This window comes from Amphiprion ocellaris, chromosome 8, assembly GCF_022539595.1.
Source record: "Amphiprion ocellaris isolate individual 3 ecotype Okinawa chromosome 8, ASM2253959v1, whole genome shotgun sequence".
Taxonomy (NCBI): domain Eukaryota; kingdom Metazoa; phylum Chordata; class Actinopteri; family Pomacentridae; genus Amphiprion; species Amphiprion ocellaris.
The window spans coordinates 13,165,549-13,184,552 of NC_072773.1; the positions used below are offsets into that span (position 1 = coordinate 13,165,549).

The 19,004-nt window shown below is 40.2% G+C and overlaps 1 protein-coding gene across 1 annotated transcript in view; it reads right to left on the reverse strand.

Annotated features, from left to right (window-relative positions):
• LOC111571774 (V-set and transmembrane domain-containing protein 2-like protein) overlaps positions 1 to 13,990 on the reverse strand; it is an 80,947-nt gene extending 66,957 nt beyond the window's left edge. Inside the window, exon 1 of the mRNA XM_023275105.3 lies at positions 13,656 to 13,990. Coding sequence (XP_023130873.2) covers positions 13,656 to 13,773 — 118 coding nt within the window. The 5' untranslated portion in view covers positions 13,774 to 13,990. The remainder of the gene's footprint in view (positions 1 to 13,655) is intronic.
• Positions 13,991 to 19,004: the final 5,014 nt, after the last annotated feature.

A 19,004-nucleotide genomic window follows, 5' to 3' on the forward strand; every position in this document is an offset into this window, starting at 1 on the left:
CCTACATAATGTGTAAAAGGCCAAAAAATAACAAAAATTAATAATAATTGTGATTATCATTCTCTCCATAATCTGCCCTGTAGTCAGCTGTGTAGAAATATTTCAGCTACAGAAAGGATGATGTTGACAAAAAAAGACTGTCAGCAGTTTTTCGATTGTTGCCACCACACGAGGCAGCGCATCGAATCACAAAGTTTTGTATCAGATCTGAATGCCATCCAGAGCTAAAAACTTTTTCAGATGCCTTTTCCAGAGTTGCACCATGCGAGGAAGGTTCCAAGCAGTTTGCACTAATGGAAAAAAATGTCTGAATGCAGCTTTAAAAAAAAAAAATTTTTAAATTACGATGCAGATATAATTCCTGCAGTATTTTTCATGCATTTTCTCATATATACACTACCGTTGAAAAGCTTTGGGGTCACTTAGAAATGTCCTTGTCTTTGAAGGAAAAGCATTTTTTTTCCATGAAGATAACATTAAATGAATCAGAAATACAGTCTAGACATTGTTAATGTGGTAAATGACTATTCTAGCTGGAAACAGCTGATTTTTAATGGAATATCTACATAGAGGTACAGAGGAACATTTCCAGCAACCATCACTCCTGTGTTCTAATGCTACATTGTGTTAGCTAATGGTGTTGAAAGGCTAATTGATGATTAGAAAACCCTTGTGCAATTATGTTAGCACATGAATGAAAGTGTGAGTTTTCATGGAAAACATGAAATTGTCTGGGTGACCCCAAACTTTTGAACAGTAGTGTATATATTTTTTTTCTGTATGCGTCATGTTGTTTGCCCATGTCAGACTAAGCTAACAATCAGTAACACTTTCTTATACATTCTTAAATAATTATTGCTTGTTGTTGTAAAAGGGCTCAGCCAAATGCATGTGCATCTAGAATGTATGCTGCAGTTTCATAGAAGCAGTCTTCTCTGGCCTTCAGTGCAGCCTGTAATATGAATATTAGACAATAGCCTATGGATGTGTCATTTACTGAGAGCACAAAGCAGTTGGGTGAAGTCTCAGCCGTATGTGATTTGTAAATTCACTGCAATGGACTGATGAGGCAGCTTTGTAATGGCAGTTTGACATTACATATGATTAAAAGGCAGCTTTTTGTAGCATGTAGTGAAGTTTTCAAGTGCAAACAATTTGCAATACTGGCTTTAAAAATTTTTTGGTTTCATGAATAATTTCTTAAATTCCCCCTGGAAAGATTACACATGGTGTGACGTTTGTACAGTAACAGGATTTTGTGCTTTACTGTATACATAGCATCATCTTGAAAACCTCCTATTGTGTGAATATGAGTGAAATAAAGGCAGAAATGAAGAGTAGAAAAATAGAATAATGAACGTTAAACTAACAGGTGACTTAAAGATACAGCTGTATAGTCTGAAAACAAATCTAACACAAATCAGAGAGGCTCTCCAGGGAGCAATGATACTTGACTAAATTATGTGGCAGCTTGCTGGAGGCGGAGGAGCTTCGAGAGGCTGTAAATGACTGATCCAGGACCACGGATACATCACATTCCCCTCTCCGCCTGTCTTCTTCCTCCTCCTCCTCCTCTTACCTCCCTCAGTGAGAATACCAGCAGATGAGTCCTGCCAAGTGCCTCCCCAGGAGAAGTGTGTGTCTCAGCATCAGAGAGTCTTGTGTGTTTTTGTGTGTGTGTGCGTCTTTCCTCTTTGATGGCAACGTTGGCAGTAATGTGCCTAATGGAAGATAAGCAACGCTCTCTCAGACAAGTCTTCACAGCCAAACACTTCCTCAAACATCATCACGCTGAGTGCAATAGAGGGAATGCTCTATCCCCCTCTCCACGTCTGGGAGCACGCACACACCTCGCAGTGTACACCATGCAAACACACACGCACACACACACACACACACACACACACACACACACACACACACACACACACACACACGCAGGGTTGGTGATGAGTCCCACAGATGAGTTCCAGTCATACGGGGACACCTCAGAGAAAGTGCGGCTTTGAATAGCCACGCTCAAAGCTGCCTGTAATCATTTCTCCTCCAAAGTATGTCCACACACAAACACAAACACACAAACCAGCTGAGTGCTTTGCAAGAGAGCGAAGGACGAGCAGATGACACTTTCAGAGAAAGACAGAGGGAGAGTCCTTGACTGCCGGCTGACCTCGCAGCTTGTTTGTGTCGATTTTGAGGAGAGCATTCTGATCAAGGGGAAGAGAGGAGAGGATTCAGAGTTTATTACGCACAATACAGCGAGCGGTTACAGGCGAGGGAAGGAAGGAGGAGGAAAGAATGACGGAGGACAAAGGAGGTCTGAGTCCACATTGTCAGGCATTGACAACAGCTGAACTGCTCCTTCACAGGTTAGACCGATAAATTGGCTCCATGTGTCAGTTTTGTCCATATGATGTCCTCTCTGACCGCAGCCACAGAACAACTGTAAAACATCTGGAGTGAGGTTTCAAGCTAAGCACAGTCATCCCCAACTCTTCATATACAGAGGCTTGGTCAGGACCAGTCCAGATCACAATTTAACGAACTCATTGAGCTGAACAATTTAGGGAAAATATTTGATTGCATTTTACTGACAGATTTTGCGCTTGGATTTAGATATAGTTTTCTTAAGTCAAGCTTCAGTTCAACATGTGATGAAGCATTGCCACATCAGACACAATCAACAGTGAGTGTAACAGAATTTGTATATCTACTGACAAGATATTTTAAACCCTGGCAGCTGTTGCAGTTTTGCTAATTGCATTATTTCAAATTACAAATTGGATTTTAAATCTAAAAATTGTCACACAAGATGCCTTTTAGCATAATCTTTCAATGAGCAGGGGAACCTTCAAAGTAGTTTAGAGCCCTAAACTAAACCAAACAGCAAGAGAAAATTACATGTCGGTCACAAAATAAACTGAGACTGAATGGAAACATAATGGTCCAACACAAGACATGAACAGCAGTCTAACATGTGAAAGTCCTGTGAGTAATACTGCCTACAGCCCTACATTCCCCTTATGAGCTCCTATACATCTGCCAGCATCGCACACTGACGCAGGTGGCACCAACATAAAAGGACACCTTGTGCTTATCTCTCAGATGCCAGCAGCGTTGAGTATTTCATGCCCTGAAAATGATTATGGGTTGTCTGAGTATATCTGTTCATGCTGTTATGCAAAACAGGAAGCATGCCACAGAAACACAGCACATTTAACACGGGCCTATGTGGTGAAAGATTTTTTGTATTTATACAAAATAAAGGCAAAAAGGCCCCCCAAAAAAATCAAGTTCTGAGCAGCATGCAGAATTTTTAAAAGTTGCACCTGCTACAGGAGATGGATGAACTCTGAACCAGTTTTCTCCATCATAATGAACTAAGATGATCACACAAAGGTTCGACACTCAGTTAAGGACTTTAAAAGTAATGACAAGAAAACTATGCTTTTTGAGATTCTTAGGATTAAAACAATACAAGGCTGGATCACTAACCAAATATAGCTACTGCCCAGGGACCCAGAATTTCAGGGGCCTCAACGTTAGTTGTTCTGTGAAGTTTAGATTGGAAATTTGCTTGGAGTCTAATGAAATGATGAAGACTTCAGGAGCAACTTAACCCTCCTGTTATGTTTGGAGTCAATTTGACCTCATTCAATATTTATCATCTCTAAATAAATGATTGATGTAATTTTTTTCTTCATCTTTAATAGCTTCTCCTAATTTAATGGGGACAACTGGGTGAGTATAAAATTAATGTGACGATATGTTTTCAATGTCCTGTACACATGTTGTACACATCAGAGTTCTTTCGTGTCAATTCGACCCCAGGCTTTTAGCTGCAAAAAACACAGAAGAAATATCAACATTTTACACAGTTTAGCTTTGGTTGTTTTGGATGATATTGAGGTCATTATAACATGCAATTTTATAATCTTCAAAAAGCTTTAGGGCCCTAAACTTTTTGAGATTGTGTTTGTTTTTCCTGGTGTCAAATTGACCCTGAACATAATACAAGTTACTATACTTGATAACAGAAATTGTTTTGGAATTCCAAATGTTATAGATAACATAAATATGTACTTTGAAATAATATAAAGTGATACTTTATTTTGATATGCAAATTTCTGCATAGTTGTGTACTGGGTATTCTGGATGTATGAGGGGAGTAGGTGGGGGGGTTGTTTTATTTAAAGGGCTATTTAGGTTGTCAACAAACAGACAAAGTATCTGACACATAAACCTGGGGAACAATTTTAATTATAATAGTTTTCTGGAGGTTTAAATTGCCAGAGTCAAACTGACCCTAAGGATAAAAGCTGTTAGTAAATTTGGAGGAAATAGGAGGGTTAAACTCCTTGTTTTAGCCTCAACATGATCTCTTCACTTCACAGATATCCTCTGTCAAAAATGGCTCATTTCTTTTTGACCAAACAAAGCTTGTAACGAGGATTCACAAGTACATTTTGCTAAGGGGGCCCCTAACAAGTTAATCCAGCCATTGCCAGAACCAAATCTCAGCAGCCATGAACGTGCCAAATGTGATGAATCACAGGAGATTCTGAGAACAGTGTAAGAGATTTACCTTCTCAGCTTCCAGGATATAACTATTAGAACACATTTTCTTGCCATCAAATCGACTGTGTGATTCCACATTCTGTTTTATTTGATTAACCCCCGAAAAAATCAATTTGATTCACACTATCTTGTAGCAATGCTTGAAGTTCAACAACTATCATAAAGGTGTAGCCTGAAACACATCAGTGAATGGCCGAGAGCAGCAAAATCAACACCTCTTAATGTTAAAATGTCATGGATTTCAGTACATTTTGTTCATGACAGTGTATGTAGAAAAAGCCAAGAGATGTGTAAAAGATTGATTGTTAAGTCCTAAGACAACCAAGCTGTGCATCGGGTGGAGGGGAGCTGCAGCTACAGTAATAATTTCTCTCCTTTGTGTAGTTTGTCTCAGATCGCCCTCCAGCTCTTGTTTGTCAGTGAGGAGTATATGCTGAGGTCAGGGCCTAAATGTATCAGCTCTGCCTACCGCTGAGCCGTCCCACCCTCCTCACCCATCCTTCCTGTTTGTTCTGACACTTCCCTTCTTCTGCTATTTTTATGTCTCTGAGCAGCACAGGTACTGACAGTGGGAGACAGATGGAGAGAGTATATGTCTGAAATAACATTAGGCTACAATATCAGAAAGAACACAAAAGCAAACTAAACATCTATTGACTGTACACAGCACAGTAAAATGGGGCTTTAGAATAAACACAGCTGAATATCTGGGGGTTGCAACAAATTACATTATTATGCCTCCAAGGAACGGCGGAGTTATGTGACGATTGGCATATGTTTGTCCGTCTGTCTGTCTGTCTGTCTGTCTGTCTGTGCACAACATTACTAACAGATTTGGATGAAATTTTCAGGGAAGGTCAGAAATGACACAAGGACCAAGTGATTAGATTTTGGCAGTGATGCAGCTTATAGTCTGGATCCACGGATTTGTTAAAGATTTCTGTATCATTGTGAGATATCAGCACAGCGTCACTGTAACTATGACTACAAGTGAACACTACGTCAGCTGCCTGCTGATGATCACATGATTGCGATCCTACTACAAATTGACTGCTGCAGACTTATTGGGACTCATCCATCCGAAATGATACAAGGAAGAATTGATTAAATTGTGAGGGTGTTTATGAGTCACATCAATTCCTGCTGCCCGCTACATATTTAGATCACGCAATTTGGTATCTGTACATAACGTAAACATGCATAACACACACCTGTGCTGATTTTGTTTGTGGGTACATCTATATTAAATGGCCACATTCTATGTTGCCGTGATTTCTGATCAACTAATAAACAAATGCTGCATTTCTGACAATGCCATATGGGGAAATGAGTGCTTTTCTTGGAGGCTGGGCATGATGAAGGTGCCACACTGCACTGAGACTAAGGTACAGAGTGGACAGGATCAGCTTGGAGACCCTGACCCATCATCCATGTACATCCTGACTAAGTCGATACGCCTTGGGACTGGACTGCTGTAAGTATATTGTTTGGGTGGGTGCAGGAGGTGGGGGTGTGGTGCTTGCTTTTCCATTAGAAGGGCAAACACTGGTTTCCAAATGAAGATGGGGCTGACAGGAGACTCAGGCAAGTCACAGACTAGCCTGCCTTGGCATACCTGCATGTACGCCATGGCAAGAGTGACAGAGGGCAAAGAGGATCCATTATCAAGGTATCACAGGCTGTTTATGAGCCAAGGAAGCCGTTTATCTGTTGGGATTTCTTCATTGTAGCAAGCTGTTGCAGAAAATCACACACATTCTTAATGTTGCCTACAAAGCTTTTGCTGATGCACCAGATTAGGTCTGCAGATAGGATCCATACTTAATTAATGTTTCCTAATCATGTTTTTAAAACGAATGGGACAGGACTGCAATGCCATAAATATGTGTGCGCTATAACACCAAAACACAACTGAAAGCTACCAAAATTTTAACAAATATATTTTAAAAACCATAGACTATTAATTAGGGAGAAATTCAAAGGTTTGTTTCAAAATGCCTTATACACTACCATTCAAAAGTTTGGGGACACTCAGACAATTTCATTTTTCCCATGAAAACTCACACTTTTATTCATGTGCTAACATAATTGCACAAGGGTTTTCTAATCATCAATTAGCCTTTCAACACCATTAGCTAACACAATGTAGCATTAGAACACAGGAGTGATGGTTGCTGGAAATGTTCCTCTGTACCCCTATGAAGATATTCCGTTAAAAATCAGCACTGACCACATTAAAAATGCCTAGACTGTATTTCTGATCCATTTAATGTCATCTTCATTGAAAAAAAACAGCTTTCTATCAAAAATGAGGACATTTTTAAGTGACCCTAAATTTATGAACAGTAGTGTATGTGTCAGAAAACAATTGCTGAAAACATGTGGAAAGACTGAACAGTGTGGAGTTAAACCAACAAACCGTTCTTTATAATTTTCTGTGTTAAGGTTTCATGGTTCGATAAAGCACTGGAACCAAACACTATAGTGTTCTAAAAACTGGAGTGTATCAGCATGACTGGTTTTCCTGCTCTCTGCTGGCCATGCAAATGCATCCTGACTGGATGCTAGAATTTGCAAAACAGCTCAGCCTACCTATTTAATTTTCCTAAAAATGATAAGATGCAGAAGATGTGGATTGATTTTGCAAAGAGCCCCACTGATGAACAGCTGAGGATCACCACCGACAACTGCCTCTGTAGAGACTGCTGTACAGCAGGAGGTTTTAGAAACTGTTTGGACAACTGGGATTTAATCCACCAATAACTCGCTTCTGATGAATGGGGCTGAACTGACTATCTCCCTCCCTGGCCTTCATCCTCCTGTCCAGCTAACACTGGTGGCACTACATGCCCATCAATGAGTGTAAGCTGCCTTGTGTGCTCAGCTTATAGCATGTAACTAGCTGCAAAGAGACGGAAATATTATATATCTACAACTGATGAAAAATGATTTTACATTTTACCCATTTGGTTCAGAGAAGTTCAGGTCCATTTGTGTGGTTAACTCAGTTCAATTCAGCTGGTGTAAAAGCTGACAATCAGCACCTTCAATGGATAAACCCCCTCAGAGTTTCAGAGCAGAGAATACAATTTTTTTTTTTCACATTTTGAAACCTAATTTTATATAGCTGGGTGTTTTTTTTTTAAATTGCTCAAACTTGTCTGCAAAGTAAGTAACAATTTGACAAACTCAGAATACACACTTCAGGTTATAATGGACACTACTTAAAGTGTGGACACACCTTCTCAGCCAATTTATTCAATTATTTTCTACATTGTAGGTTTATACTGAAGACATCAAAGCTATAAAAGAACACATTTGGAATTACGTTGTAAACAAAAAAGCGGTAATCTTCAGTATTAATCTACAATGCAGAAAATCATACAAATAAATAAAAAGCTTTGAATGAGAAGGTGTCCAGAATTTTGACTGGTAGTGTAAATAGCATGTTTTCTGTGTAATTCCATCCATCCATCATCTATACACCGCTTAATCCTCATTAGGGTCACAGGGGGCTGGAATCTATCCCAGCTGACTTAGGGTGAAGACAGGGGACACCTGGACAGGTCACCAGTTTGTCACAGGGCTACATATACAGACAAACAATCACACTCACATTCACACCTACGGACAACTTAGAATCACCAGATAACCTCAGCATGTTTTTGGACTGTGGGAGGAAGCCGGAGAACCTGGAGAAAACCCACACATGTACAGGGAGAACATGCAAACTCCATGCAGAAAGATCCCAGGAAGGCGGTTAAGTGAACTGGGGATCTTCTAGCTGCAAGGCATCAGTGCTCACCACCAAGCCACTACAAGTACTAAATAAAAATATACACATTCTCTTCAGTTAATTTAAGCATAACTGATTCAAAAATTGTCATGTGTTCACGCTTTTTTTAACAACCAGATGTGACAAACTGCATTTCTCCTTCATTTAACTGACTATTCTTACAAAATCTGTGTGATGAGATGAGGCAGCTGTTCCAGTAATTATTTTAGAAAAAGCCAATACAGCGCGATGTTTAGTCAGTGCTACTTGGATCGGTGCCCATATTAGCTGACCCAGTTAACACTGTTTTCTAAATCTGCAACAGTAAATCAGTGCACCTGACAGAGCTTCCCATGGCAGTTGTTCTTCTGCATTGACTGCTGTGGTGATGATGGGATGCCACTGTCATGTCAGTGCTCTGCTGGCACATGTGAACTGTGAGTGAGCGGGAGGCGAGAAGCAGACGGGGACATTTGGTGTCTGACTCCATAGAAGACACGAGTAAACCCCACAAGCTGCTGCTGAATGTTTGCCAGGGATACTGCATTGGCCACTGTTAAATATTTAATAGCGGTTTGATGTCATTGCCTCAGTGTTCCGGTTTGCTTTTAGTGGAAGTCCCCCTACCCCCCACCCAACATTACATTTACAAACCATCATCACAGAGGTACTAGCGTTGATAAAGACAGTTCTGTAATGGAGGTTTAACCATCACAGGCTGTGACTGCATCTGTGCCAGACCTGGGTTTAGGCTCAAACATCAATCCACTATATTCTTTTCAAATACTGTTATGGCATGGAGGGGCAGCCATGCCTGAAGCCTTTTTAGATGGTCTAGCAGCCATAAAGGATTCTGTCTTCACTGAATAGCGAGCGACTCGCTTGTTGAATTACAAAAAGATGGTTCAAATCCAGTCTAATAATGAGAGTCAGAACGGTGCTGGTTTCTCTGGTGATGGAGGTCAAAATAGGGTGAAGACACATGACTGGACCTGAGTGAAGGCTCAGCTTTGGGAATAAATATTGCCGCTTTTGTCTTTACAAACGTTTCACAGCAGGCCTTCAACATTGATCATTTAGTTAGAATTTAGAGAAAATAGTGACAGCATCTTCTAAAAGACATAAAATACTCATAATAATTCAACATGTGCAATCAATTATGTAATATGATGTATTTAACTGTATTGAAATGTACTGACTCACCATAATGTAGTGCATGAGCTGTACATGTAAAGTCAACAGATAATTTAATTATCAAAGTGCCTAAAAGAAGAGAACTGCAAAATGATGAAAGACAGTTGTCCTAGTGTTTAATGAAGAGGAATAGAGCTAGAAAGTCATTTCTAATCAGCAAAACAGGTGTCCATAACCACCTTAAGAGCATAACTCTGTATGACTCCATCAAGAACTGCAAAGAAAGAAACAAAAACATGGTGGTAACAGTGCTCTAAGAATTATATTTAAGCTGCTACACTCAGGGGGACCAAAACTGCATAGTCAATTTACATTAAAGCGGAAAAAGGGTTTTCATTTAAACTGATACTAAGGAAACTGTGAAAGTTGATAAATGAAAAACGGGAAAAAAGTAAAAGAACAGTCTGTTGTCTCATTACAACTGTTGGTTCTATGGAAAGCTTTAGCATCGTATTTGCCCAATGGCTCATTCGCCCTTCACTGATTAATTAAAGCAATTGATTGGGTGGAATAATCACCTTGTTTGCTCCTAATTGGGAGCTAATTGAAAAGTATCAGTGACTAAAACAGCATCTGGGCAGATGAGGATTGGAACCTTATGAAAATTGACCTAAGTTTTACAAACTGTTTGTCTTTCAGTGCTTTTATTTCTTCCTATTTCTCTCCTGCAGTGCCAGTAGAGAAAGAGGAGGATGAATTATGACCCCTAGAGACATGGAAACCACCAATACACAGCAAAATTATAGTATAGTCTCAGAAAAGCAAATGAGTGCCTCTCATTTCCTTCAGTCCTTACGCCATTTGTTTGATATAACTCATTGTGGCATAGCCCGCTCTGTGAATTCACCTCATAACTATGGATGTCATTCTACAATAAGTGGCTAAATTTATTCTGCAAATATAAAGGTGTTCACAGAGTTCAAGCAGGTTTATCCTCTCATCCTGTAAAATATTACACTAACAATCCATATGAAAATCCGATTAGACTCAACTCTATACTACAGTATTATGCACTGTGCTTTGCTAATTATTACACTGCAAGGCCAGTTAGTTTGTTGCCCTCCTCTTTTCCCTCATTTTTCACATTATTCAGTGTGGAAACAGATTCTATATGGTACCGATGTACCGATCTGCCATCAGATACCATTTGTCTTGACTCCACATAGGGAAAAAATTATAAATACTAAATATTTTAAGCTGAAATCCAGAGAAATCTTTTAACATGATGTCCATACATAGACAGGAAAGATCTAATGGATACAACAATCTGCCAAAACTTTGAAACTACTGACAAGTAAAAGGAATAACATGACAATTGTTACAATGTAGTGTTCTGCTAGGAAACCTCAAGTCTTAGTGAGGATGTGATTTCCACTCAATGGTGATGGCACTCGCCGATCACAGCAGCCTCCCCCCAGCAAGAAAACGTGCCTGGTCACGCCACAAGAACTGATCAGGAACAGCTCCAGAAACACTTTCACAGATCCCCATCAAACTGAACACTATTCCGATGTATCAGAATAGGCTTGACCTTAGCACGTTTTTGGACTGTGGGAGGAAGCTGGAGTACTGAGAGAAAACCCACGCATGCACAGGGAGAACATGTAAACTCCATGCAGAAAGATCCCGAGAAGGCGGGGGCGTGAAACGCGGATTTTCTAGCTGCAAGGCGACGGTGGTAACCACCAAGCCTGGATGAGAAAATGAGTGTGAAATATGCAGTTGAACATTTTATTTCATTTAAGCACATTGGAACTTTTAGCGTTTGTTTATGCTGTCGGCGTTTATTACGTGTTTCAGGTGTGTATGATGTGGTTTCACTGACATGAGACCAGTGTCATTATTTAAACAAAAAAAAAACACGTCTCATCTGTTTAAACTGTTGTGTCTGTGATTTTACAAATTCTTGCTGTCCTCGTTATGCAACAGTTGTGCTTTTGCTTGTGTCCCGTGTGCTAATGCTTAATCACATGTTTAAAATGCATTTCACAGTGAATACTGGACTGAAACTTGACTTTTAAAAAATGAAATCTATCCATCTATGTATTTTATCTATCCATCTGTGTATCCAGCAGCAGACATCCCTCTCCCCAACAATGCTTTCTAGTTCCTTCAGGGGGATCCTGAGATGTTCCCAGGCCAGATGAGATACACCACCGTTCACAAGTTTGGGGTCACTTAGAAATATCCTTGTTTTTGAAAGAAAAGCATTTTTTTTCAATGAAGATAACATTAAATGAATCACAAATACAGTCTAGACATTGTTAATGTGATAAATGACTATTCCAGCTGGAAACAACTGATTTTTAATGGAATATCTCCATAGGGGTACAGAGGAACATTTCCAGCAACCATCACTCCTGTGTTCTAATGCTACATTGTGTTAGCTAATGGTGTTGAAAGGCTAATTGATGGTTAGAAAACCCTTGTGCAGTTATGTTAGCACATGAATAAAAGTGAGTTTTCATGGAAAACATTAAATTGCCTGGATGACCCCAAACTTTTGAACGGTAGTGTATGTAATTCTGCAGCAAGTTCTAGGTTTACTCTGAGGTATTTTCTAGTTGGATGAACAGGAGGCATCCATCCATCAGCTGGCTCCTTTCAACGGGAAGGAGCAGCGACTACTTGGAGCTCCGTCCAGATGTCTGAGCTCCTCACACTATCTCTAAGGCTGAGCCCAGCCACCCTAAGGAGCAAACCCATTTGGGCCACTTTTAAATGCAGTCTCATTCTTTGGTCACTACCCAGAGCTCATGACTACAGGTGAGGGTTGGAACGTAGACTGTAGGCCACAGTTCAGCTCCTTTTTCATCACGGCACTCTGGGACAACACAGTAATGTTGCTGCTGCACCAGTCTGTCCATCATGCTTAATTACATGTCACTAGTGACGAAGTTTAAGATCAGATACACATAAACTCCTTTGCTTCGGGCAGCAACTTCCTGTCAACCCAGATGGAACAATCCACCAGTTTCTGGAACAGAACGATGGTCTTAGTTAATGTCACAGCTTGATATTTTCCCCAAAACATTCAGCCCTACTTTGGGCAGAGTCAGGTCTTCTGTTTTCACCTGTTTTAGTCTTTAAATGAAGCGTGTCTGGACTGTAGCTTTATATTTAATGGGCAGATATGAGAGTGCTACCAGTCTTATCATTATCTCTTAGCTTGAAAGCCAACAAGTGTAATTTCCCATAATGTCAACCTGCTGCTTTGACGTTATTTTTTTGTTCAGAAATGTCTCAGTTTTCTTCTTCTACTCGCTGTTGCTTAGAAAAACAGGTTACAACTGAGCTCACACTGAGGATTTAATTATTCACTGTAAGTTGGTATAGATGTGATCAAACCAGACAAGATTATTATTATTATAGTTTCTCACTCTAAGAGGATCTTGTCTATGCTGTACTGTAATTAAGGTGTGTGGGACATGAACTGAGTCATGAGTGCTGTTTGTGGAGCTCAGGTGCTGATGAAGTGCCTGAAAATGAAGAACAGTCCAAGGAAAGTCCACTTTCTGCTCTTCACTTCAATTTTTCAACCCACGCAAACATCTGCCAAGCTGGCAGCATGACACCTGTGGACATTACCAGCCAAAGTTATCAGGACGAGGCAGAGAGCTGTGACAGCGTTCCAGTGTATGACGTAACCAAGTGAAACACTGGAGGACATTTAGGGAAGCTCCTGGTGAGACAGGAGGGGCCGATCTGAACCACTGTTCAGCAAAGCTTTCAGAGGGAATATTAACACGGTCTGTCGGCTGACAATACCTCTGCTCCGCTGAACGAATCTGATCAGGACAGAAGAGCTGCAGCTCTAAAACTAAACCCTGTCACTCACCAGAACACAACTCATTAAAAACAGCCAGATTTCAGCTCTATAGACCTGAATTAGTTTCATTTTAATTCCAAACCTGACTGAATGGGGTTGCCAGTGCACACATCTTAACTCTTTTTATTAAATTTTATGCATGACAGCAACAAACTATGCACTTTGAGCACATTTAAAGAAAGCACATATGTGCATCAGCTGCCACATAATAAGCAGCAGCAGCAGCAGCAGCAGCAGAATAAGAGGTTTCTCCTCCACCGACCAGCCTCCTCCACCTACCGTTCCCAGAGATGTGGTTCTCCGTGTCTCCGTGTCCAGCTCGCCTGGTGGAGGCACTAAGTTGCATGCAGAGTCCAACGTAATGTAAAGTCCCCAGCAGCAGCCTGAACGCTCCCATTTCTCTTCTGGTTTATCTGCTCTCCTTTCTCTTCTTTCTCTTCACATCAGGTGGACGCACGTCTAAAAAGATGTGGGTTTTTTTCTCTCTCTCTTCTCTGTTCTCAGTTTAAAATCCAGCTGAAATTGTTACGGTTAGGAGGAGAGAGAAGTCGCTGTCGCCTCTCACACAGCTGATCACCACTGAGGCTCCGGTCCGCTCAGCAGCTCTACATGCGGCGGAAGGACACCGCTCCACGATGGGAGGTGCAGCGGCTTGCAGGGAGAATATCAATTACTGGAGGAGTGATACGAAAACTTCACGAAGCGACATTTTTCAGCAAGAAAAGACGTTTAAGACGCTGCAGGAGACCAGAACCACAACATCACCGCTTTATGGTGATGTTAGCTGAATACTGAAGACGTGTTTTTCTACAGACGAGCAGATTTGCACAACATCAGCTAAACAAAGTGTTTGCTAGCAGGGAGCAAGCACCCTTTAAAGAGCACATTTAAAGTTCAATTATACACTTCGGTCTACAACAGAAGGCTGAATAACATGTCAAAAAAAATGTAAGTTATTTTTTGGCCTTTATTATAGTTCATAGTGGGGAGAGAGAGACAGAAAACGTAGGGTAAAGACATTCAGTACATGGCCAGGGGTTGGACTCGAACCCTGTAGCCTGTTTTGTTAATTTTTATAAATAAAAAAAACTCTCACTTCTCATAACTGCATTATTTCTCGGTCAAACAGTGGAAAATAATATAATATAACATAATATAATATAATTAAAAACTAGCTCTTCTATATCACAAATTCAGGCCTGACAGAGGAACAAAATCCAAGAAGAAACTACACACCTTCCATTACTAAAATTCACGTCTTCATTTTATTTATTCATTTATCTCAATACTTAATAGTCCAATGTTAATTTTGATGACAGACTCTATCCTCAGCATGAATGATACCAGATCTGTGGAGAGATGTTCTGTTGTTTTCAGTGACATAGTTTTCTTCAGCTGCTCTTTGCAGGACAGATTGTCTTGCTCCGTGTTTCTCTTTAAAATACCACAAAGATGTTCTACTGGATTCATCAGACATACGCTACCATTCAAAAGTTTGGGATCATCCAGACAACTTCATGTTTTTCACACTTGTATTCATATGCTACCATAATTTCACAAGGGTTTTATAATCATCAGTTAGGCTTTCAACATCATTAGCTAACACAATGTAGCAATAGAACACAGAAGTGATGGTTGCTAGAAATGTTCTTCTGTACCCCTATGTAGGTATTCCATTAAAAATAAGCCATTTCCAGCTAGAGCAGTCATTTACCACATTAACAACGTCAGGACTGTATTTCTGATTCATTTAATGTTATCTTCATTGAAAAAAACTGCTTTTCTTTCAACAGGACATTTCTAAGTGACACCAAACTTCCTTTTTTTTTTTTTTGTCTGCATTTGTTCTCATTGTTTAACTCCACAAAAGGGGTGTCAACATTATATGAGATTGATGCATATTTTAGTCTTGCAGCCAAATATATATATATATTTTTTTTTTTTTATTTTGACACCAAACTTTCAAACAGTAATGCATATATGTGTGTGTATGTCAGCTTGCACTATTGAGTACTTCCTGTACAGGCCTGGGAAACTTGGTGCAATAAAAGTGAATAGTGAATACACCTGCGATCACTGACAGTAGGAAAAGTTTATAATCACATATAGTCTTTGTTCCAGCTTTTAATTTGATGCAGCTAACCTCTAATTAACCAGCCATGGGAAGTCTAAATTTGAATGGGGACAAACCCAACTGTTTCCTGTGATGTAGCCTTTAGTCAGCCCATTTCTTTGTTCATCTGTGGCATTATTTCAACCACAAAGGCATCTTCATGTAATGAGCTCCACCCCTGGTTTGGAGCTGCAGTGGAGGTTGACTATCAGTGAGTCAGGTTCGCTCTCCGTGGTGCTGAAACACAGCCTCAGTGTTGGACTCATGCTGAACATTGGAAAGCACCAATTCTCATGGCAAACTGGACTATGAAATGGGCTGATGGACGGAGTGGAATGTATGTAAGAAGCACTTTGTTCTCTGCAGGACATCACAGCCAAGAGGATAGTTTGTCCACCTTGTTAGGCAAAATAATATAACGGACAAACCCACAGGCAGTCTTTAACCAATCGGATTTCTGTCTTAAATTCTTCAAAAAATGTAAAAGATTGTGTCTGTGTGTAGATGTTTTCATGATAAACTGGTCTATGATTGCCTATGTATTTATTTAAAGTTTCTGGGCTAGGGGTCCCAGATAGCTCAGCTGGCTGAGCAGGTGATCCGTATACAGGGGCTACAGTCCCTGATGCAGCGGTCATGGGTTCAAATCCAGCCCATAGCCATTTACTGCATGTCATTCCGACAATCTTCTATCCATGTTTCCTGTCTCTCTCTCTCTGCTGTCCTCTATCTAACAAAGGCCAAAAAAAGTACTTGGGCTAAGATATTTCACAAATGTATTATTACTATAAGGTGAGCCAACCTCTGCTTCACATAAGAAACAGCTGCGATACTTATACCAGTTGTAACTCAGTGCGTCTTTATAACTGCAAGCTATCCAGACCTCAAGACAGCAAACCATGTGGTTCTCCCACCAGTTTACCCCTGGGGTCTCATTTGGCCTGACTGGGGATTGTACATTACTAATGCCAAGCCCCAATAAAACAATCAGGGGAAATGACTGTTTCCACAGCAGGGAGTGAGAGAGGCCAGTTTGGTGATAACAGCTCATACAGTTGACTGCTGCTGCAGCTGAGCAGTTGGACTAGAACAGCAATTAATAGTTTGTTAGGAGTCTGTGAGCATGAGTGATGACAGCTTTGTGCGTTAATAGTAGCCTGATCTGTAAACACTGCTACTGTCTGCATGCACACCATGTCTACTGACCAGTCAACCTTCCTCTGGAAATCATATCCTCCTGTAATTAAAGAAATCCAACCACTTAAATTCAAACCCAGTCACACATTATTCTCACTATAACAGCTTTTGTCTGTCTGTGTCAAAACTCTCTGTGTGTTTTCTTTTACTTTAGCCATTAATAAAAGTCCTGCCTCTTTGCTGGACTCAGACAAAAATGAAAGGTGAAAAGCCACACTCCATTTTGTAATGAATTTTGTCTCTTACACACCTCTCTGGGTTTTGTCCAACTGATCTACTAACATCTGTGAGAGATAAAGTCTTCATTGCTCTCCAAGGCACCTGGGACAAGCTGGCCTCCTTCAAACAAGAGTGGATGAGAGGGAAACCTTCACATAAGCAAGCAGGCAGTCAATGTATGAGATATGCAAAAGAATAAAATACTCAGTGTCAGCTGTTATAAAAACTAAAACTAGTAAAATCTACAATTTCCATCACAGGGCTTTTTCATTTTTGATTTAAAAAACAACCAGAGATTATACCAAACTGTAAGAGAAACAATAATACTACTTCTTTGTTTAAAAAAAAAAAAAAAAAAAAGGCATAAAAAAACTCAGCTGTGGTACCAGAATGTGAGATATTGTAGCATGCCAAAAGTAAACCCAAACTGGAGAGTAAATGAAAACAAATAACTAAAACAGTGTTTTATATACACTACTGTTCAAAAGTTTGGGGTCACCCAGATAATTTCATGTTTTCTATGAAAAATAACACTTTTATCCATGTGCTAACATAATTGCACAAGGGTTTTCTAATCATCAGTTGGCCTTTCAGCACCATTAGCTAACACAATGTAGCATTAGAACACAGGAGTGATGGTTGCTGGAAATGTTCCTCTGTACCTCTATGTAGATATTCCATTAAAAATCAGCTGTTTCCAGCTAGAATAGTCATTTACCACATTAACAATGTGTCTAATCACAAATACAGTCTAGATTGTATTTGTGATTAATGTTACCTTCATTGGAAAAAACTGCTTTTCTTTCAAAAATAAGCACATTTCTAAGTGACCCCAAACTTCTGAACAGTAGTGTACACTGTATATAAAACACACGGATAATCAAAGTGACCCCCACCCTTTGCAGTGGGAGACCATAGGGGTCATCTCACCCCTTATCATGCAGTTCTTCAGTGAAAGCATTTTTTTCTCACTGCATTTGCACTGAGAGTCTAATCACAACAGCTTTTATAACACCAAATTTCAAACCCATATTAAGTCCTGTAAAACAGCAGCAACTTTATTTAAATCTGACTAGAGAATTTCTTACTGTTTTGTTTGAAATGGAGGAAGCCATCATATAAAGTCTCATACAATATACACTATACAACAGAAGTGAGTACATCCCTGTCCAATATCACAAATTGTTCAGAATTGCATCACTAATTGCATTATTAAGTTTAACAGCAGAGTGTTTCCTCCAGAGTATGCTGCCTGACTTAAATCCAACAGAAGCCCTTTGGGGTATTTTAAAGAGAAAGTCAGAGGGACAAAAGCCCCTCCAGCAAATAGCAGATGAAAATACAGTCTCTGAAGAATAACGGATCATCCCTCCAGAAATTTATCCTCCAGAGAACTATCCTCCCCGCTGAAGAAGACTAAGCCTGTCAATAGAAATGAAGTTGGATCAAGTGGTTGTGGTTAGCAGTGAAGCCTCACAGCTAGAAGGTCCTGGGTATGATTCTCCCTGCTGGGTTCTCACCAGGTTCTCCAGCTTCCTCCAACAGTCCAAAAACATCCTGAGCTTAAATGGTGATAATAAATTGTCTGTAGGTGTGAATGTGAGTATGTCTGTTTGTCAGTTTGTGAAAGATGTTACTTTTGAGTTTGCATTTCAGGTTCTGGAGGCCTGTATACATCACAGCTTTAAGTTGCATGTTTCCCACACTTTATCAATCCCTGCACTCACTCTCAATGTCAAAATACCTCCTTCTTTCAGTCCCTACAAAAAGAGAGGAGCCCATGAGCACAGCGGCGCACAGTGTTTGCACTCAGTCACTCGGAAAATACAATTATTCTCCCTCCCCTTGGCTGTGAAATTGCTGTACAACTGCTGTTAAACACGCTGCAGTCATAATCACTGATAAGAGATGCATGGGGCTGGGCCTCCTCTGCCAATACAGTGTGCAAGCAACACCCTGCTGTTCTACCCATCGTGCTACAGAGTGATATTAGGGTTGGAAAAGACACTTAGGAAAGGCAGCAGATGTGGCAGCTGTCAGTGAACAACTCCTGTTAACTCACAGCGCCGCTGCTTCCTGCAAGGAACCACAGTGACGGA